Here is a 22534-nt window from a genome sequence, read left to right as displayed (position 1 = left end):
CAGTGGATAGAGCGTCCGTCTGTGGACTGAAGGGTCCCAGGTTCGATTCCAGTCAAGGGCATGTACCTGGGTTGCGGGCACATCCCCAGTAGGAGGTGTGCAGGAGGCAGCTGATCGATGTTTCTCTCTCATCGTTGTTTCTAACTCTCTATCCTTCTCCCTTCCTCTCTGTAAAAAATCAATAAAATATATTTTTAAAAAATATATACTACTTCAAAGACATTCTGCAAATCTAAAATTTTGACAGTTTTAAAAAGTGTTTGGACTAAGTCCAATTGTGAAGTACACAGATGAAGAAGGAAATTTACTTTGACCCTCACAGACTTCCTAAGAGTTCAGAATTTCAAACAGAAAGCTTCCTGTTTATTAAAAAGCCTAATGTCAGATGTTACAGTATACAGTGAGCTAAATGACCTACTTATATCCTAGAGCACATACTCCCTTCCTTTCTGACAATTAAAGCTGCTAATCATATTCTAAGTATCCTTAACTAAACATTTACTCCTATGAGAGGAACTGTAAATGGCAGTGCCTATTTTCACTGCTTGGAATAGAAAAAAAATCTGACCTTATAATCAACAGACTAAATGCTTCATTCAACATCTTATTTGTTTGCTATTTTACTGGTGGTAACCTCCACCCCTTCCCACCAACTGCTAATATTAACTTTTTGTAGTCACTAGTTTTGAGTCTACCATCATCTCTGAATACATCTTTTCTTGAGTTTTTAGGCTGGAAAACTCGGTACTCAATCCTCAAAAGTTCTAAAGGGCCCTAGCTGGTTTGGCTGAGTGGATAGAGCATCAGCCTTCAGACTTAAGGGTCCCAGGTTCGATTCCAGTCAAGGGCACATGCCTGGGTTATGGGCCTGATCCCCAATGGGGGGGGGGGGGGGGGGGCCGGGCGTGCAGGAGACAGCTGATCAATGATTCTCTCTCATCATTGATGTTTCCATCTCTCTATTCTTCCTCTCTGAAATCAATAAAAATATATTTTAAAAAAGTTCTAAAGGAATAAATGCCATACTTCATTTTATCTATGTAGCTCAGTGTTTCTTAATTGCTACCATGTAGGGCCTTCAGCTATACTTTATAACACTTTCCAGAAACTTTACTTGGTTAGGGCAGGAAGACTCAAAAGTCAATTAATCTATTGTATGCCTTATAGGAAGCAGGGCTACAAAAACTGAACCCAGTAGAAAGGTTTGTTTATATGCAATGTAATGCAGCCTATGAATTTAAAGCTTTCCTACAACATAGATCCTTCTGCTAGATTTTGAACTATTCAGATCTCAGAGAATCCCTTTGTCCAATTTATCGCAAAATTTTTAATATGAAAGTTTTTTGAAAATTCAGAGAACAATGATTTAAATAAAAGAGAATTGAAAAGATAAAAGAGTCTGGCTGGTGTGGTTCAGTGGTTGAGCATCAACCTATGCACCAAGAGGTCGCTGTTTCGATTCCCTGTCAGGGCACATGCCCGGGTTGCAGGCTTGATCCTCTGCAGGGGGGTGTGCAGGAGGCAGCCGATCAATCGATGCTGATTTTTCTCTCTCATCGATGTTTCTATTTCCTTCTCCCTTCCCCTCTCTCTAATATCAATAAAAAGAAAGACATTAAAAAAAAAAAAGGATAAAATAATCAGGGGAGGTTAGCCTAGAAAGCAAAACATTAAGGGGCAACTTGAGTCTTCAAGAAGAGTCATCTTCCATGTATGGAAGGGGAAGGACTGAACATGTATTCAATGTCTACAATGTATCAAACACTGAACAATATTATCTCACTTACCCTAAAAATTAACTCAGTGAAGTACTGGTATAATCCCCATTTTACAATTGAGGAAACTGAAACTCAGAGAAGTTAAACTGATAAATCAGTCCAGCCATTGTAGCTCAGTGGTTGAGCGTCAACCCATAAACCAGAGGTCATGGTTTGATTCCCGGTCAGGGAACATGCCCAGGGTTTCAGGTTTGATCCCCAGGAGGGAGCCTGCAGGAGGCAACCATAGATGATTCTCTCTCATCACTGATGTTTCTATCTATCCTGTACCTTTCCTCTCTCTCTGAAATCAATAAAAACATATATTTTTTTAAAAAAATGATAAAACAAAGGCTATTAAAGTACCAAAGATTAAAACCAAGGCTTTCTCTAACTTCAAACCTCATACTTTTAAAAAAAACATATATTTTGATTTTTTTACAGAGAGGAAGGGAGAGGGATAGAGAGTTAGAAATATCGATGAGAGAGAAACATCAATCAGCTGCCTCCTGCACACCTCCTACTGGGGATGTGCCCGCAACCAAGGTGCATGCCCTTGACTGGAATCGAACCGGGGACCCTTCAGTCCGCAGGCCGACGCTCTAACCACTGAGCCAAACCGGTCAGGGCCAAAGCTCATACTTTTATTATTGCCTCTCAATGGCATGTGTGTGTCGGGGGTAGGTTTTTTTAAACAAGAAAAAGCTTATTTTGTAAAATTTTGGGAAGTACAGTTTTTTTTAAAAATATATATATTTTATTGATTTTTTACAGAGAGGAAGGGAGAGAGATAGAGAGTCAGAAACATCGATGAGATAGAAACATCGATCAGCCGCCTCCTGCACATGTCCTACCGGGGATGTGCCCGCAACCCAGGTACATGCCCTTGACCGGAATCGAACCTGGGACCCTTCAGTCCGCAGGCCGACGCTCTATCCACTGAGCCAAACCGGTTTCGGCAGGGAAGTACAGTTTTTAACCTCAGACACTGTTATGCAGCTAAAGGCAATAAAAGGGCTCTGTGGGTGCCTCTGATGTTCAGTTACCTGATCTTTTTATTTTCTTTTTCAATTCTGTTTTTTTCTCCTTAGTTTCACTTCTCTTGGAGAACTAGGAACAGGATGTAATGGGGGAAAACTCAAGTAGCTTCCTAAAAAATGGCTTATCCTCGGGCAAAAGTACTTTCTAGACAAACTTTTTGAAACCAAGTCCTTTAAATGATCTTTGCCTGAGCCTCTAGAGACCTTGGATGTCCCATGAGCCTAAGAAAGAAAAGCTGAGGTGTAAACAACACAGAGAGGTGACCCATTTGTTTCCTAGCCAGACACTTTCAATAATCATATCTTATCCAATGTGTTCTATGTGTCAGGAATTTTGTATTGTTTCATCTTGTCTTTATAACTAGGATTATCTTCATTTAACAACCTGAGAAACCTGGGCTCAGAAAAGTTATGTAACTTGCCAGAGATCACAAAACTAATTAGTGACAGAGCAGGTACTTAACCCCATGTCACTCCTTACATTAGTCAGATCAAATTCAACTAATCTTGTGTGGCATTTCTTTTACTCTTTTACTATAATTTAATCTTTCAACTTTTTGGTAGCTCCTGCAGATGAGAACAATTTTTAAAATGTATGTCTCAAAGGAAAGAACATGAGTTTTTAAGCTGGATAGAACTGGGTTTGATTCCCATCTCTGCTACAAGCTTGGTGTCACCTTCAGCAAGTCATTAAACCTCTTAGTCTTCCTTTCTTACTTTTTTTTTATTTTTTTTAAATATATTTTATTGGTTTTTTTTTTTTTACAGAGAGAAAGGGAGAGGGATAGAGAGTCAGAAACATCAATGAGAGAGAGAGAAACATCAATCAGCTGCCTCCTGCACACCCCTACTGGGGATGTGCCCGCAACCAAGGTACATGCCCTTGACTGGAATCGAACCTGGGACCTTTCAGTCCGCAGGCCGACGCTCTATACACTGAGCCAAACCGGTTAAGGCGCTTCTTACTTTTTTTAAAAAAATATATTTCTCTTATTGATTTCAGAGAGGAAGGGAGAGGGAGAGAAAGAAAGATCAATGATGAGAGAGAATCATTGATTGGCTGCCTCCTGCACACCCCACACTGGAGATTGAGCCTGCAACCCAGGCATGTGCTCTCGGCCGGAATGGAACCTGGGACCCTTCAGTCCACAGGCCGACTCTATCCACTGAACCAAATTGGCTAGGGCTTCCCTCCTTACTTTTAAAGAAAATTATGGCATATTGCCCATGGTCTCCCAAATCTCTTTCTCAGGGCACAATTTAGAGTTTAGGGCCTTATTTCTTAAAAATACTTCTGAGATAATTATAGATTTATATGCAGTTATAAATATAACTGATCTCTGTATGCTTCACCCAGTTTCCTCTATACTTTGCATATCTACAATACAATCTCATAACCAGAAAATTAACATTATCTGTTGACTTTATTAAAATTTCACCAGTTTTACATGCACTTATTTGGGTGTGTCCTTAGTTCTATGCAGTTTAATCAGATTCATGTAACCACCACCACAAAGTACAGAGCAGTTTCATCACCAGGATTATTCTCCACTAGAGGTCCAGTGCACAAAATTTGTGCAGGGGGTGGTGGTTGTGTGTGTGTGTGTGTCCCCTCAGCCTGGCCTGCACCCTCTCACAGTCTGGGAGCCGTTGGGGGATGTCTGACTGCCGGCTTAGGCCCGCTCCCCACCACCACCACTGTGCTCGCCAGCCATGAGCTCAGCTCAGGGCTCTGGCTGAGCAGCACTCCCCTGTGGAAGTGCACTGACCACCAGGGGGCAGCTCCTGCACTGAGTGTCTGCCCCCTGGTGGTCAGTGTGCTTCATAGTGACCAGTTGTTTCACCGTTCGGTCGATTTGCGTATTAGCCATTTATTTATTTTTCTTTATTGATTAAGGTATTACATATGATCTTATTAGCCTCTTATTATATAGGATGCTATACACTTTTACAGCCACAGTCCCTTCCCTCTATTTCTCCCTCACCATCAGCAACTACTAACCTGTTCTCCATCTCTTATTATTTTGTCTTTTCAAGAATGTAAAATTAGCCCTGGCCAGGTAGCTCAGTTGGTTAGACAGTCATCCTGATAAGCCAAGGTTACAGGTACCATCCCATCAGGTCACATTCAAGAATCAACCAATAAATGCATAAATAAGTGGAACAAAATTGATATTTTTTTCTCCTTTTCCCTCTCTCTTAAAAAACAAACAAGTAGAATGTTAAATTGGTGAAATTACACAGTATGTAACCTTTGAAGATTATTTTCACTCCGTATAATTCTCTCAAGATATACACAAATTGTTGCAGTCATCAATATGTCATTTCTTTTTATTGCTGAGCAGTCTTCCATGGTATGGATATACCATGCTTTAACTATTCACCTATTGGAGACATATGGTTTTCAGTTTTTGCCTATTATGAATAAAGCTGCTATGAACATTCATGCACAGGTGAACCTAAGTTTTTATTTTTCTGGGATAAGTGCTTAAAAGTGCAATTGCTGTCCTAACCGGTTTGGCTCAGTGGATAGAGCGTCGACCTGCAGACTCAAGGGTCCCAGGTTTGATTCCGGTCAAGGGCATGTACCTTGGTTGCGGACACAACTCTGGTGGGAAGTGTGTAGGAGGCAGCTGATCGATGTTTCTCTCTCATCGATGTTTCTAATTCTCTCTCCCTCTCCCTTCCTCTCTGTAAAAAATCAATAAAGTATATATTTTTTAAAAAGTGCAATTGCTAAGTCATAAACATGTTTAATTTTATAAAAAACTGCTTTATCAAATACATTTTCAAGATTTCTCCATGTTGTTGCATGTAGCTGTAGTTTTTATTTTCATTGCCGTATACTAGTAAGTAATTCATTTTGAAAATCTCATAGTATCCAATCAATGGTGAAACAAGTTGTAGCATTTTGTGAACAAGGTGCACTATTTTAATGAATGAAGCATTCATGTGCAAAAGTTTCTTTGGGCATATTCCTAGAATGGAATGGTTGAATTTTAAGGAATTTGAATGTTCAACTTTTAAATGAAATGCCAAATTGTTATCCAATGTGGTTAATACTTCCACCAGCAATGTAATTCACATTCTCTCAAGTTCTTGTTGCTTAATTTGTCAATACAGGTTTTCATCATTTTCCTATCTTGAAAAAAATTTTTTCTCATTTATCTTCATTTATTCTTTTTAAAATCCTCACCCGAGAACATATATATTGATTTTTAGAGAGAAGAAGGAAGGGGGAGAGAGAGGGAGGGAGGAAGGGAGGTTGCCTTCTGTATGTGCCTTGACCAGGGATTGAATCTGCAACCTCTTGGCATATGGGACACTCCACCAACTGAGCCACGCGCTAGGGCTCATATACTCTTTGTATTCGATCAAACTTTTATGCTTCCCAGTCTTCGTGGGATGGTCTTATATAGTAGGTGTTTTGTGGGAACCAGTGTTGCAGTCTCTTAGATCTACTGGTGCAGTCTCTTAAATCTCCTGATTTGGGTGCTCTAGAAATGCCCCTTGCTTGAGTCACTTGAGTTCTCCAGTTGTAAGTGGGTCTTGAATGTTGTTGTCCCATTCGTGGATGGAATCTCCTCTCAGGCTGGCTTCACTTACTCTTTAAAGCTACTTTACATTCAACACGTCACATTAAAAAAAGTAAATCCAGTTTGAATTAGTTTGGAAAATGCAAAAAATCAACATGTTAATTTAAAAATTCTGTCATCTTGCTCGGCCGGTATGGCTCAGAGGTTGAGCGATGACCTATGAACTAGGAGGTTGTGGTTCGATTCCCGGTCAGGACACATGCCCGGGTTACAGACTCCATCCCAAGTGGGGAAGCATGCAGGAGGCAGCTGATCAATTATTCTCTCTCCCTCTTCCTCTCTTAAATCAATAAAAATATATTTTAAAAAAATTTTGTCATCTTGTCCTGGCCAGGTAGCTTAGTTGGTTGGAGCATCATCCCGATGTACCAAGGTTGCGTGTTTGATCTCTGGTCAGGGCACATACAAGAATCAACCAATGATGCCCGGCTGGCGTGGTTCAGTGGTTGAGTGTTGACCTATGAACCAGAGGTCACAGTTTGATTCCCAGTCAGGGCACATGCCCGGGTTGCGGGCTGATCCCCAGTGTGGGGTGTACAGCCAATCAGTGATTCTCTCTTATCACTGATGTTTCTACCTCTCTCTCCCTCTCCCTTCCTTTCTGAAATCAATAAAAATAAATTTTAAAAAAAGAATCAACCAATGAATGCATAAGTGGAACAACAAAATTGATGCTTCTCTCTTTCTTCCTTTCTCTCAAAATCAATTTAAAAAAACTTTAAATAAAAATTCTATAATCTTTGTAACACTAGTTCCTCCTCCACACCCTCCCCCCTTTTAGGAAATGACATATTTCTCTTTTTATTCAGATATTCATCACCTTCAGGATAAATTTTAAGTCGACAATATGATCACAATATTCCTCATCTGTAAGATTAAGATAAAAATTCTTTCTGCCTCAGAGAATGGCCAGGAAGGTTGAATTACGAGTAGCATGGCACATGTTACATGCTCTTCAAAGGTTAATTATTGTTATTGTTTGTTATAATTATTCACATACATTTTGAACTGATTTTCATTGCTTGTCCCAAGGCATTTGATACTATTCTAAAAATGAGATCATTTTGTCAATTCTTTTCTAATGTTCACAGAGTAGAAACCTACTGATTTGTACATCTTTAACTTGCAATTGACCACATCACTGACCACTTTTCAAGGTAAACAATCATGATGTTGTTGCAAACAGTGAGTGATAACTCTGCCTTTCTTTCCTAATAGTTACACTTATATCTGTATTTGGTCTATAATTTCTTTGCAATTCCACTTTCTGGTTTAAATAGGTCTTCTAGCCCTATAGAATGAAATAGGAACATCTAGATATATTTTTATAGTGTATTATAAATAAAATAAAGGAGTTAACTAATTTGAAGTTCCAATAAACTTTGCAAATGTTCTATACTGTGTGCTTTTGTAAGATAGATTTCTGAGTATCCTTTCAAGATCTGGGGATTGTTAATCTATCAAATGTTTACTGATTCCTGAGTTATTTACACTAACTTATATTTTCCTAATTGTAGAAAGTAGAAAAAGAACAGTGATACGCTTAAAAGCATTTTGTTTATTATGTAAGCATTTAACACAAATTATAAATTATTTTTGTCTCAGAAAGCAAGCATGGGTATACTGAGTCCTTGCATGTCTGCAAATGCATTTGTCATCACAGTTAAATATCAACTTGTCTAGTAAAGTCTATATTCAAAACCCAAATCCCTTAGAACTGTGTTATTTTTCCATCATGAAATGAAGATGAATATCCATTCATCAAATATTTAGTAAGAAGCCACTGTGTGTGTGTGGCACTCTTCAAGGAACAGGAGATACAGTGTAAACAAAGGAGACAAAAGATCCCTGTCCTGGTGGAGCTGACATTCTAGCTATGAAGGAGAAGGGGTGGTCAACAAACACATAACTACAATATATAATGCATCAGATGCTGAGAAGTGCAGAGTAAAGCCGGGTAAGGGACAGGGAGAACTATGTGAATAGTGAAGGAAGAGTGGTCTGGGTCTTGCCACAGATCTTTGAAAATGGGCAGAGATACCTCAGTCACTGACCCAAGTGCTAGGCTCTGCTCTATGGGTTTTCTTTTTCTATATCTTGGCCTTGTCATCTTCACTGCCCTGTTCTAGTACTCTGATGCGTTCAAAATGATTTTATAATATTTTGTCTAAGTAGTACAAAAAATATATATTTTTAATCCTTATCTGAGGATATGTTTTCATTGATTTCAGAGAGAGGAGAAGGAGGTGGGCAGGGGGAGAGACAAAAGGGGGAAGAGAGAGAAACATCTATTAGCATGCACCCCCACAGGGGATTGCACCGGAAACCTTTTGGTGTATGTACAATGCTCTACTGAGCCACACAGCCACGGCCTATATATATTATATTAATTGCAGAGAGAGGAGAGGGAGAGAGAGATAGAAACCTCAATTAATAAGAGAGTCACTGATCAGCTGCCTCTTTCATGCCCCACACTGGGGATGGAGCCCGTAACCCAGGCATGTGCCCTGACCAGGAATCAAACCACAACCTCCTGGTCGTCCCTCAACCTCTGAGCCACGTAGGCCAGGTCCAAAATATTTTCTTAAGTACAATTTGTTGCAGGTACTATAGTGGAGGGGTGGAGAGGGTTAAGTGTGTGGATTCAGACTCAGACTGATTTCAAATCCTAGTTATGCTGTTTACTAACTTTGTTACCTTGGCTAATTTAATCTCTGTATGCATGGTTCTCTCATCTGTAAAAGTGAGGATAATAAGAGTAACTTCATAGTATTGTCCTGAAGACTAAATATTTGATGTTAAGTGCTTAGACCAGTGCCTGGACAGTAAATGTTAGCTGTATTTTTCTTACCGTTTCATTATCAGAGCTTAAATACCACTATTCTGTCTTCTCAGTCTCTTACTTTCTTGTAGTTGGTTACCTTCACTACAGTCCCTTTTCCAGATCATTCAAAAATACCTTAAAAGTTAGGTTCAACATATACCAAGATTTCCCACGCTAAGAAATATACATAGTCTGGTTCTTAATAAACAAGAATTACCTTAATCCCATTTCTCCAATTAAATTTGGTTAAAAAAAAACACAAACACATAAAAAAAGCCCACGTTAAAAAAATTAAAGAGCACTGTATTTTCATACCATATTTAACCATGAATTTACACATAGAAGGAAATGGTGGTGACAAATTGCTATCTAATAATTATAGGTCAAAGGGAACTGTGCTAGCGCTTTACACATCATTTAATCCTCACAACTCACTATCCCACTTTACAGTTGAGGTTGCTGAGGTTCAGAATGTTTCCCAAGAGTAGGTAACTACTTAAGGGTCAGAATTAAACCAACAGCTTCAAGTCCTAAAGTTTGATATTTTAGTCTCACAAATTTTACTTGGACTAATTAAAGATTTGAGAAAATAAAAACCAGACTACTAAGTCCACTTTTACCACTTAGTCTAACATTCCTAAATCTGCACGTTCTTGCTTTCAAATTCAATTACCTGGTGTTTGCTATATGCAAGACAATCTGAAAACTATAAAGATAAAAAGCATTCCTTGCTCTCAGAAAGCTTGCCGGAAGAACACAATGAACAAACAATCCAACTGTGTTACAGAGCGGCAAAGCACTGAGTTGAAAATGAAGCACTTTAAATATTCTTAGTTTGCGTTTTTTAAAGACCCCCCTTCACCAATGTTTGGAGATAGAGAACAAAGGGAGGGAAATGTTTTCATAACGATCTGTCCATTGTATCGACCTTGCCGGAGTCCAACTATTCAGTGTTGAAGGCTGCGAATTTTTACCTAATAAAACTTAGGTATCATACGAAATACTTATCACAACAACGTTTCAACCAGAAGTGAGGGCAAAACAGCCGGCTTTAGGGAGAAGGCAGAGCGACTAGGTAATTGGCCAGTGCCGAGCAGGAAAGGAGCACTCGTCTACGGACAATAGAGAACAAAGACGACGATTCCTTCTCTATTTCACTACCGAAGCAAAAACAAACAGAAAGACCAAGCCTTTCAGGTGCGTGCATCCTGCAACTTCTTCCATTTCAGTCCATCTCGCTGGGGAACGTCGTGCAACCACCCTTTACCACCCTCCACCCCATTTTCACTGTTTTAGGGTTACTTTTCTCCTGTAATGATGGCGAACACACGTCGTAAAAATAAAGGTGTCCCATCTTTCCGGCTCTGTCCTTATCTTATGTGCCCAAATCAGAAATCCGATTAGGAAAAACCTTAAGCGTCGATTCCCACAGGTTGCTCCTGCCTGGGAGAAACTTAAGCTCATTCCCGCGGAGTCCGGCCCGGACCCAGCGGCCCCGGCGCGCTGGACAGGGCACTCTGGCCTCACCCCGCCTCACCCCAGCCCGCCCTCCCACGGCCCCTTCCTGCCCGGGCTGTCTTCACCTCCTACACTCTCGGTTGAGGTGCCTACCGCTACCCACAGTCAAAAAAAAAAAAAGAAAAAAGAAAAAAAAGCTTTCCCTTTGGGGGAAGGAGAGTTAAAGGTGCGTTTCTGGAAGAATCTGAACACTTGGGGCCTGGGGCAGCTGCGAGAGGTGGGCGGGGGAGTCGGCCAGGGGGCGGGGAGCGGAGCACGACCCGTCCACACCTTCGCGCTAGGAGATCCCCAGCCCCCCGCGGGCCTCCGCTGCAGCCCAGAGGTTCTCCTTCCTTCGCACCCCCGGCGGGACGGGAACACGAAATCCAGGCTCCCCGAGATGAGCGCGAGAGAAGGGGAGCCGACGGCCGCCTCGGTCTCCAGGGGGCGGGAAGCAAGGGGAACAAAGCCGCTGGCCACCCATGCGGCCGGGCGACCCAGAAGGACCGGGGAGGCCCGCTTACCTGCCGTCAGCAGCTGCATGGCGTGCGTGAAGGACGGGTCGAGCGAGTCCTTCTCAGCCATGAGTTCGGGCAGGTACTTGTTCTCCGGCTCCATCTTGACGGAGGCAGTGGCTGAGGGGGGCAGCAGCGGGGTCGGCGCCGGACCGCCCACTGTCGCGTCGGGACCTGTGGCCGAGGGCGGCAGCAGCGGTGGCGGCTGCGTGGCGGGCGAGGCCCGGGCGGCCCCCCGGGACCCTCCTCCGCCCCCCCGGGACCGGTGAGGCAGCGGCGGCTGCCGGGACGGCGCCTGACGCACCGAGGGGTGGGCACCCGAGGGGTCCATGGAGCCGCTGCGGCCCGAGGACCGGCTCATGCGCGCGGCGGGGTCGTCCCGGCGCTGCATCGGGGAGGATGTGCGATCGAGAAAGCGAGAAAGCGGCGCGGCGGCGGCGGAGGCCTCGGAGGCGGTTGGCGGGGGTGGAAGAGCGGGAGCAACGCCGACCGAAGCCGACCCGAGCGACCCAGCGAAGGAGAGCACCGGAAATGAGGCGGCGCGCGTGCGCAGCCGGGCCCCGGCACCGCCCTTGGGTTTCTCCGTGGAGAACAAAGTCCCCAGCCGGGCCTCGGCGCCTGCGCACCGGCCGCGGAACCCAGAGCCGTCGCCTTCCCGCTCCCCCTCTACCCTCCGCGCCCGCCCGGCTGGAGCCTCGTGCGCGTGCGCGGGCGGCCGCGGGCTTCTTCGTTCGTTTTCTTTTCCACGTGACTCAGCGCTAGCGGGACACGCGTCTCCTCCCCCAGCGCGCGGACCGGGCGGGGGCTGTGGAATGTCTTTGTCTGCGCGCGGGCCGCGGAGTGCGGGGCGGAAGACCTGTTACTCGCGGGGCCACCCCTCCACCCCCCCAACGGCCAAGCCGCTGACGGGGGCTGCGCTCAGTGGCTGGAGCGAGGTCACTGACGTGTGGAAATGAAAAGAGACAAGCGTGGGGAACCGGGGGGTAGAAGGTGCGGAGGAGGGGTGGCGGGAAGAAGAGAGAATTGAGGTTGTTCAGGCAGGAAGACTGGAAGGAGAGAGCCGGCCTGACCTGGGAGCGGTGCAGAGCGGGCACAGGGGAGGCTAGGGGCGAAGAAGGGGCAGCTAAGCGAGAGTCTGACGCCGGGAGGAGGGGTGGAGGTGGGGCATTGGGAGACATGAACTAAGAGATGCGCAACAGAGTGGGGTAGAGGCCAGGTCCTTCATCCATGATGATTGCATCCTTAGGGTGACTCCTACTGGTGGGAGTGCTAGGCCTCCTGCCTCTGTTGGGCCCCTCACCATGGATTATTCCAAACTCGCTCAGGGAGCCCCTTACCACTGCTGTCGCGGCCAAGGTGTGTAGTCGCCTCCCACATCATTCTCATTCTGGGTGCTATATATACCAACGTGCGCCTTCTCTAACCTTTCCATAGATTTTTTGTTTCCCCCATTCAAAGCACCCCCCTTTTCCTTCGGGATCAGTTTCCCAAATATGCCCACACAAAAGCATTTCTGAAAAATGTCTTCTGGGTGCCTAGAAACTTGATTTTTGGATCTGAAGCTTAGACACCTTCAACTAGGAAACATGAAGCCCTGGCTACCTTCTTGTGGGTGGGGGAGAGACGTCACCCAAAGAAATTAGAACAAAACACAAGTCCATAAATTATCTTATGTATATTATACAGATATAGTTCCAGTGTCTGGTGCAGTACTTTGAGGTCACAAAGGTAGTTTATAATGAAGTAGAATAAAAATGATTTAAATAATTGTAATGAAAAAACTGTAATGTGACAAGTGTCAAAAGACAAGCAAATATTAAGTGAGATTGCAGTTCGTAGCACAAGATAGATTTCAGACAGGGAGAGAATGAGTTCCAGGCAAGTGGAAATGTGAAAAAATGAGCAGAGATGAGACTGTCAGAGATACCTTAAGGAGTAATCCAGTTTCGACTGAAGAAATAGGTGGGTTGAGACAGCAAATGCATGCAGGAGGGGGAAGGGGGCAAAGAGGATTTATAGCTCCCTTGCAATTCATTCTTGCTGCTGTCCTTGAAATTTCTATTTGGATGGTGGTGTTACAAATGGCTGAAGTGTCCTTGCTCTGTAATGAGATGCCCAGATGGAGGTACCCTGAGCTGAGCCTAATAAAACTTTGATAAAGAAGAGTCTGAGAAGGAGCTGGGTTTCTAGACCAGAATCAACATTCTTACAGGATGGCTGCCAAACTTCTACTTACTTTCTCTGTGGGTTGGGTTGAGGGGAGGTTTGAGCCCTTCTTTCCAGTGAGACACACAAAAGGTAATCTCTGAAGCCATGGGTATGCGGCTGCAGTGTACTCACCTGCTGGTGATGCAGCAGCTTTCCACTGTGGAGAGAGGGTGGAGGGGGTGGGGGTGAACCCTTCCATGGGGGTAGGGAAGAATAACTCCTGTCCTGAGAGCCGAGAGGTCTGGAATTCATTTGGGTTGACCACCCTATGCTGTCTTAGGCTCTCCTGAAACCACTAATATTAAAAGTATGGCCTTGTGAAAACACTGACTTTGAAGTGAGGCAGACAAATGCAAATCCAGCATGCCTTGTCCTTGCTGTGTGTCATTAGGAAAAACCACAACCTATCTGAGCCTTAGTTTCCTCCTTTATAAAGTGGAGATAATGACATCTACCTTGCACAATTGTTGTGAACATTAACAAATACCAGTGTAAACCTCTTGACAGTAGGGCTTGTAAGCAGAAGTTATTAATAATCATTATGATGCCATTTAGAGCCTAATGAAGAGTTTTGGGAGCTCATGTTGGCTGTGGATCTGAAAGGCCTGCTCTCTTATCTCTCTCACTTTCACGGACTATAGCTAGACTTTTTTCTGGAGCAGGGAGGTTCCAAAAAGACTAAGTTTCTTGTACCCTATTTCCTTCCATAATCCAGTCACTATGGCATAGAGTGCGGGAGCAATTGAGAGCATTGTGATTCAGATGGAGTTAGGGCCAAAGCTGGCTCTTCCATTACTTAACCTTGCTCATCCTCGGTTTCCTCCTAGATAAGGCAGGGCTCCTAACAATGACTACCCCAGGACTGATAGGATTAAATGGGAGCGCCTCTGTAAATTAGTAGCTGCTTGATAACCAAAAGAGGCCATTGTTATTATTACTTCACATGTGTATTGAGTACCTTATTTCCGATTTTCACTTTCATGTGAGTCCTTAACATGCAGGCTGGAAAGGATTGCAGTTTGCCTGACCTGTCTGATCACCGCGGATCTGCCTCCCCTGCTTCGCAACCAGTTCCTAGGAGAAGGGCTCCAGCCCGGGCAGGAGAGTTTCAAGGGTGTAGTTTATCTGTTCAATCTTAAACACCTACTTGGTGCCAAATATATGGAGGATGGAGAAGGACACAGGAGACTTAGATTCAACATTTTAAAGTGTTTTTCCAAGATTTTTTTTTTAAATTACAAAAAATATACTTTTAGCTTTAAGAGAAATCCAACCATAATAAGGGCATAAAGTGAAAAGTAAAATTCCCCCCAAAACCTTGCCCATTCACTTGACTGGCATTCTTTAAAGATATACTATTCAGGGTTGCTTGTGTGTCTAGACATTTTAACACATCTATATGCAAGTCTATCCTTTTGTTTCAAACATAAACTATAGTATTTTATAATTTTTTATTTGTTTTTAAATGACAAAGTCACCTTTCCTTGTCAGTATATATAAGTCTATAAGTCATGGTCACATAGTATTATAGTGAGCTCTTTTAACTAGTTCACTTCTGATAGAATTATAGGTTGATTCCAATTTTTTCAGTATTGCAAACCATACTGCAATGAGCATCACTATACAGAACATTTTTGTGCATAATATCAATAGATCTATAGGAGAATTCCTAGAAATGGCATAAATAGGCTGCACCAAGCAGGAGGGTAGGCAGCATCCTCTTCTTCCACCTCCTCAATCAATTCTGGGTACCCTCTCCCAATTTTTTTTAGTCTTCATCAATTTAGTAGCTGAAATAGCATGAGATTCAACATGGAATAGGAGAGTCCATGCCTTCAAGGAGCTCACTGTTTAGTGGAAACAAATGTGGAAACCAAGAGTTACCATGTAATAGTGTGAAAGTGTTACAATAGAGCACAGTACAACTTGTTGTGGGAATGCACAGGAAGGGTGACTGACCAACTGCTGACATGAATTAGGGAAGCTGGGTCTTTGAGAAGTGGTCAGGTGGTGTGGAGGGGGGCTAGGGCATTTAAATGTTGGGAGCTCAGCAGAGCTTGGTCCCATGCCTATACTTCCTCCTCCAGTTCAGGGCTCTGGAATTTAGATCTCTAACCCAAATTTCCTAGGTCCAAATCCAGATGCCCAATGTATACCTGGCATCCCCATTTGGATGTCTCAGAGGTCCCTCAAACTCAATGTGTCCCTAATGGACCTCAAACAGTAGCCATTGGCTGTGCTTCTTCAGGACCCAGATGACTTACTGTAGCTCAGGGCTTGGGGGAAACCGCTCTTTCAGAACCCAGGCCTGTTCTAGCACCTTGAGAACACCCAGGCCAGCAGAACTTGAGGTGTTCACTTGCAGGGCCATTCTCCTTTCTTGCCTCACTCTAGCCAGGAGGTGCTCTTAGCAATCCCACAGAAGGCACCTTTGGTGGTAGCAGTGGGCAGAGAATGGAGGGGATTGGAGCAGCGCTGGTGTGTCCAGTGACTTGGCCATGTTATTTTGTCCTATAGCCCCATTTGAAAAGTCCCTAGAAGTGTCCCCAAAATACTGGAAGGGGACTTTGCAGGGGCAATAACAGAAACTCAGAATGATGAGTGTTCATGTGTGTGTGTGTTTCATTCCACAGGCCGATAAACCTGCATGGTATTTGGGTTATAGCAATCTTTTTTTCTGCCTGTCGTCCCAACCAGAAGGTGAGTGGCTGTGGGCAGGAAACATTTTTGTCTTTGTATTTACAGAAATGGAACAGAGCAGGCATTGGAAAAATGTACATTGATCAAGTAAATACCAGCAAAATAATAAATTCTCATTCTCCCTGTTGCCTTTACCACTGACTTGCTCCTCCTTCAGTGTCCCCCATCTTAGGAACAGTACCTCCAACTCATTGCCTAGCTAGAAATCTGGGGCTCATCTTTCTTTCCATGGCCTCACAGCTCTACCCGCCATATACAATCTATGCCTAAATCCTATTATTGTTTGCTTCACAAATATTGCGGCTCCCATCCATGTTTCTCTGTTCTACGACTTCACCTGAACTTTTGAACTTCTGTCACCTCTGAACTGATCCCCTACCTCTACTTTTAATCACTCGTTCTCTATTTTCCACCCAGAAGTCAGCATAATATTTTCAAAATGCAAATCTGATCATGTCTGTCTGCCTGTCTGTTTCTCTTACACACACACACACACACACACACTCTCTCTCTCTCTCTCTCTCTCTCTCTCTCTCTCTCTCTCTCCTTGTTGTTAGGTAAACCTTTTGAGTGACTTCCCTTTCCCTTAGGATAAAGACCAGACCCCTTACCATGTCTGACTGAGCCCTGCCTGCATGGCTAGCTTCCCCCGGCTTTCCTGCCTCATCTCATGCCTCTCCGCTTAGTTCCTGTCTTGGCAACCCTGGCCTTTTTCAGTTCCTCAAACAAGGCAGACTCTTGCCTCCTCCAGACTGCACACTTTCTGGTTCCTTTGCCTAAAACTGCTCTCCTCTCCTCTCCCCAACCCAAGCCCTGCCTGCCCCAATTCCTCTTTTCCTTAGATACTATAATTCCTACACATCCTTCAGATACAGTACATGAAAATGTCTCTTCTTCAGGGAAGCCTTCCTAGATCCCCAGGGCAGGTCAGCTTCTTAGCTCTCGCTATGTGCTCTCTCATGGCTCCCTTCTAACACCTATCACATTTTAAATTCGCTTCTCTGTGTCATTATTTGAGATGACATGGTCACTAGAGTAGAGAAGGGAACCAGGGACTCACAGGCCATATTTGCCCTGTGTATATGTTTTAATTGGCCTGGATAATTTTAAAAAATTGAAATAGTTGCCAGTACTTAAACAATGGGAGATTTCACATTTTAAAAAAAATCTGGATTTCTAGTTTTTCTTAAAAGATCAGATATTCTAGGAAGCCTGGGTTCGTATTCCTCCAAGTAATTAGCTTCAGCCTTTAGAAGGCACTGCCTCTAACTTCCAAGGCATTTCTGCTATCAGCCTGACTGTCTAGGCATTTGAATTTGTGACTCAGTCCTAGAGGGATCATTCTGGTGGTGGAATGGGAGAGGAGATTGGAATGGGTGGGAAAGGGCAATAGCAGCCAGAGGAACCCAGGGAGAGAAGGTCATAATCAAGTGGGAGACACCTAGACCCAAGAGATACTACATCTGGACTTAGTCAGTTAGGCTCAGGCTTGGAGTGGGGGAGGGGAATAAGCTTCAGTATCTAGGGCCCCACTTCTACCATTAGAAGTTTTAGTTGGCCTGGCCAGCATGGTTCAGAGGTTGAGCATTAACCAATGAACCAGGAGGTCACGGTTTGATTCCTGCTCAGGATTCCCGGTCAGGGCACATGCTCTGGGTTGCGGGTTCGATCCCCAGTGTGAGATGTGCAGGAGACAGCCAATCAATGATTCTGTCTCATAATTGATATTTAAATCTTTCTCTTCCCTCTCCCTTCCTCTCTGAAATCAATAAAAATAAAATAAAAAATATTTTTTTAAAAAAGAAGCTTTATTTGGATGGACACTCTAACCACTAAGCAACCTGGCCAGAGCTGAAATCAGTCCTTTTTTTAAAAATGCTCACCTGAGGATATTTTTCCATTGATTTTTAGGGAGAGCGGAAGAGAGAGGGAAAGACAAAGGAAAACATTGATGTGAGAAAAACACATCAATTGGTTGTCTCCTGCACACGCTCTGACCAGGGCCCTGGCTGGGGAGGAGCCTGCAACTGAGTTAAGTGCCCTTGACCAGAATCAAACTTCAGTCTGAAGGCCGATGCTCTATCCACTGAGCCAAACCAGCTAGGACTCAAATTGGTCTTGATAATAATTGGTTGAGCTGTAGCTTTAAACCTGATCTTATCATACTCAGTACTGAAAAAGTGCTGATTGAACACCTCTGTTCTCCCCTAACTAGATGAAAAAGAATAGAGGAGAAAAAAAAATCACTACTCTGAGTAACAGAAAACACCAACATGGGAAACTGCCTGAGGCTACTGAGATCCCACCATCCATGAGGCCACAGCCAGGGGTATAGTGTGGAAAATAGACTTGGGGCCTACTTTAGGCTGTTTGATGGACCTTGGACGAATCCCATTTATCAAAGGATGGGACCAGTCAGTTGATTCTATGTTCTATGAGCTTGTTACTTTTTTCAACTATAAAACAGATACTGTTATTCCTGTTTTATAGTTGAAAAAGAATAAAAGCATAGGGAGATTAAATCACTTGCTCAAAGTTACCAGGGATTTGAACCCAGGGAGCACCTGACTTGATAAATTTTAAATTCTCTGCCATAGCATAACTGATTTAGACATATAAAGGCAAAGAAACAACCATAACCCCTTAAAATTATATAAATTGGTAAATTTTGGTCTCTAGTTCTATAAAATTAGGCATCATCACACTGAATTCAGTGATTAAACAATGGAATCAATCAGTACAATGACTACAAAAACATTTAAAACCCATTAAAAACAGAATTTCTTTTTTTTTAGGGTTTTTCTTTTTCTTTTTTTTATTTCTTAAAGTATTACAAAGAGTATTACACATGTCTCCTTTTTTTCCCCCCTTGACATTCTCCTGGCCTCCCCCACCCCCTAGTGTCTTGTGTCCATTGGTTATTCTCATAGGCATGCATACAAGTCCTTCGGTTGATCTCCTACCCACCCCCCCAACCCTCCCCAGGCTTCCCACTGTAGTTTGACAGTCTGCTCAATGCTGCTCTGCCTCTGTATCCATTTTTGTTCATCAGTCTATAATGGTCCTTATTATCCATAAATGAGTGAGTTCATGTGGTATTTTTCTCAGCTTCCCAGGGGCCGTCTCAGTCTCACAGGGGCCGACTCAGCCTCACAGGAGCCGTCTCAGCCTCACTGGGGCTGTCTCAGCCTTACCGGGGCCAATTCAACCTCACCGGGGCCGTCCCAACCTCACCAGGGCCTCCCGGCCTCACCGGGGCCGTCCCAGCCTCACAGGGGCCATTTCAACCTCACTGGGGCCGATTTAACCTCACCGGGGCCGTCTCAACCTCACCGGGGCCGTCCCAGCCTCACCGGGGCCACTTCAACCTCACTGGGGCTGATTTAACCTCACCGGGGCCGATTTAACCTCACCGGGGCCGTCTCGACCTCCCCGGGGCCGATTCAACCTCCCTGGGGCCGTCTCAACCTCACCTGGGCCGTCCCAGCCTCACCAGGGCTGTCTCAGCCTCACCAGGGCAAAACAGAATTTCTTTGTAACATGAAATTGACCTAAATGAATTAATTTGTTCTTGAACTATTACAATATTAAGTTGCTATGATAAAGCTCATGTTAAGCAATTGTGCTGCTTTCTTAAAGTTTATTAAGTCTTTTTAATTTTCTTTTAGGGGGAAGAGAGGGACAATAATCCACTGTTCTAAAGAAAAAACAATCTAAAGGAAATTAAAATTGGAGTCTTTTCCCCTTGGTAAATTTCACTATTACAAAGAGAAACTTGCAAAGTCTTTTGTTCACCTTAGAGCCCAATATCTATAATTCCTTGTACATAATAACTACTACAAATCATAATTATTAACATTTTCTAAGGACTTAGCATATGCCAGGTTGTATAAGCCTTTAAGACTAGGAGAAAATACTATAGTTATGCCCTCTTTACAAAGAGGAAGAAACCAAAGCTCAGATAGTTTAAATAATTTTCCCAGATCACATAAGTGGTTAGTTAAGATTTGGAGCTCTGTGTTGTCTGATTTCAAAGTCCAAGCTCTTAGACTACAAATAATTGTAGAGATTTGTTCTAAGACATACTTATTTAAATGAATGAGGATGATTATTATAATGAAGGTGTTTCTCCTACAATTTTAAACAAGTCAGACTCTTCTCCTCATTCCAAAATGCTCTTCAGTTTAATCTAAGTTATCAGATCAAAATATGAACTGGGAAGCATTAGGGACTAGTATTTTTTTAAAAAAATATATTTTACTAGAGGCCCGGTGCACAAAAATTTGTGCACTGGGGGGGGGGGGGCTGGAGGGGGTCCCCCAGCCTGGCCTGTGCCCTCTCGCAGTCTGGGACCCCTCGGGAGATAACGACCTGCTGGCTTAGGCCTGCTCCTGGGTGGCAGAGGGCACACCCAATCCCTAGGTGCAGCCCCTGGTCAGGCTCAGAGCAGGGCCGATTGGGGAGTTGGGGTGCCACCCCGTCATGCAACTGAGGTTTCCATGCCACCCTCAGTCACTCTCAGGGTAGGGCCGATTGGGGGGTTGGGGCACCGCCCCCTGTCACACTCAAGGCAGGGTCGATGGGGAGGTTGTGGCGCCACCCCCTGTCATGCACAGAGCAGGGCTGATCAGGGGGTTGGGGCGCTGCCCCCTGTCACTCACAGAGCAGGGCCGATCAGGGGGTTGGGGCGCTGCCCCCTGTCACTCACAGAGCAGGGCCCATCAGGGGGGTTGGGGCTCTGTACCCTGTCACACACAGAGCAGGGTCGATCAGGGGGTTGGGGAGCTCCCCCCTGTCACTCACAGAGCAGGGCCGATCAGGGGGTTGGGGCGCCGCCACTGTCACACTCAGGGCAGGGCCGATGGAGAGGTTATGGATCTACCCCGTCACACACAGAGCAGGGCCCGTGGGGGGGGGGGGGCTGGGGCGCTGCACCCTGTCACACACAGAGCAAGGCCCGTGGAGGGGGGTTGGGGCGCCACCTTCTATCACCCACAGAGCAGGGCCGATCAGGGGGTTGGTGTGCCGCACCCTGTCAAACACAGAGCCGCAGGGCAATCAGGGGATTGGGGAGCTCCCCACTATCAGGCACAGAGCAGGGCTGATCAGGGGGTTGGGGCACCTTCCCCTGTCACGAACAGAGCAGGGCGGATAGAGAGGTTGTGGCCCCGCCCCCTGTCACACAGAGCCGCAGGGCAATCAGGGGATTGGGGAGCTCCCCCCTATCAGGCACAGAGCAGGGCTGATCAGGGGGTTTGGGCACTGCCCCCTGTCACGCTGATCCCGGTGCCGGGAGCCTCGCTGCTCCGCTGATCCCGGTGCCGGGAGGCATATTACCCTTTTACTATATAGAATAGAGGCATGGTGCATGGGTAGGGGCTGGCTGGTTTGCCCTGAAGGGTGTCCTGGATCAGGGTGGGGGTCCCCACTGGGGTGCCTAGCCAGTCTGGGTGAGGGGCTGAGGGCTGTTTTCTGCAAGTGGGTGACTGAAGCTCCCAACCGCTCCTTGTTTCCTTTTTTTTTTTTTTTTATTCTGGGCCAGCTTTAGCTCTGAGGCCTCGCTGCTGAAAACATTGATACAATGTTGTGGTCTGGCTGGCTTTCAGTCCAGCTGGTTTCTGGGGTTTTGTTTAGCTTCTTATTTGCAACATAGTACATAGTTGCTTAGAGTTGCAGCTGAGAGGCCGGCAAGTTAGGTGGGGAATGTTGGAGTCAGCAGTCACTGGAGAAAGCAAGCCTCCCTCCTCGCTTCAGTGCATGGCTGCCAGCCGCCATCTTGGCTGACAGTTAATTTGCATAAGGATATGCTGATTAGCCAATGGGAAGGGTAGCAGTCGTACACTAATTACCATGTTTCTCTTTTATTAGTGTAGATTGATTTTTTACAGAGAGGAAGGGAGAGAGATAGAGAGTTAGAAACATCGATGAGAGAGAAACATCGATCAGCTGCCTCCTGCACATCTCCTACTGGGGATGTGCCCGCAACCCAGGTACATGCCCTTGACTGGAATCGAACCTGGGACCTTTCAGCCCGCAAGCCGACGCTCTATCCACTGAGCCAAACCGGTTTCGGCAAGGGACAAGTATTTTTTTTCCCCGGACTTCAACACAGGCCCACTTGACACTTTGTTGATGGTTACAGAGCTTTCACACTTGTAAATGCCACAGAATTACCAGGTTGTCATTAGCAATGGTTCTTAATAGGAGATCTAAAACATTTCTGTGAAAATGGCTGATACAGGACATATTCTCCACTAGATGGGGTAAGCCAACGAGAGCTGAGATATGAGTGATAATTAGGCATCAAATAGCATGGCAAAAGCCAAGTATCTTAGGTGGGGTCTGCCTGTTGAACCTAAGAAGGTCGCTATAGAACAAGAGTGGTTCCTGTTTTCTT

General features: G+C 44.8%; 1 protein-coding gene across 2 annotated transcripts in view; it reads right to left on the bottom strand.

Moving 5' to 3' along the window:
- Positions 1-11756, bottom strand: part of KHDRBS1 (KH RNA binding domain containing, signal transduction associated 1) — a 42118-nt gene extending 30362 nt beyond the window's left edge. For both annotated transcript variants that reach the window (XR_011470214.1, XM_070404610.1), the window contains exon 1: positions 11239-11756. Coding sequence is in view for 1 of the 2 variants with exons in the window: in XM_070404610.1 (XP_070260711.1) it covers positions 11239-11620 (382 nt within the window). In the remaining variant the exon portion in view is untranslated. The remainder of the gene's footprint in view (positions 1-11238) is intronic.
- Between the last annotated feature and the right edge of the window lie 10778 nt (positions 11757-22534).

Source organism: Myotis yumanensis, unplaced genomic scaffold (assembly GCF_028538775.1).
Source record: "Myotis yumanensis isolate MYYU_CA2020_CCGP unplaced genomic scaffold, mMyoYum1.0.hap1 SCAF_2, whole genome shotgun sequence".
Lineage (NCBI taxonomy): Eukaryota > Metazoa > Chordata > Mammalia > Chiroptera > Vespertilionidae > Myotis > Myotis yumanensis.
This window is presented reverse-complemented; position numbering and strand designations above follow the sequence as displayed.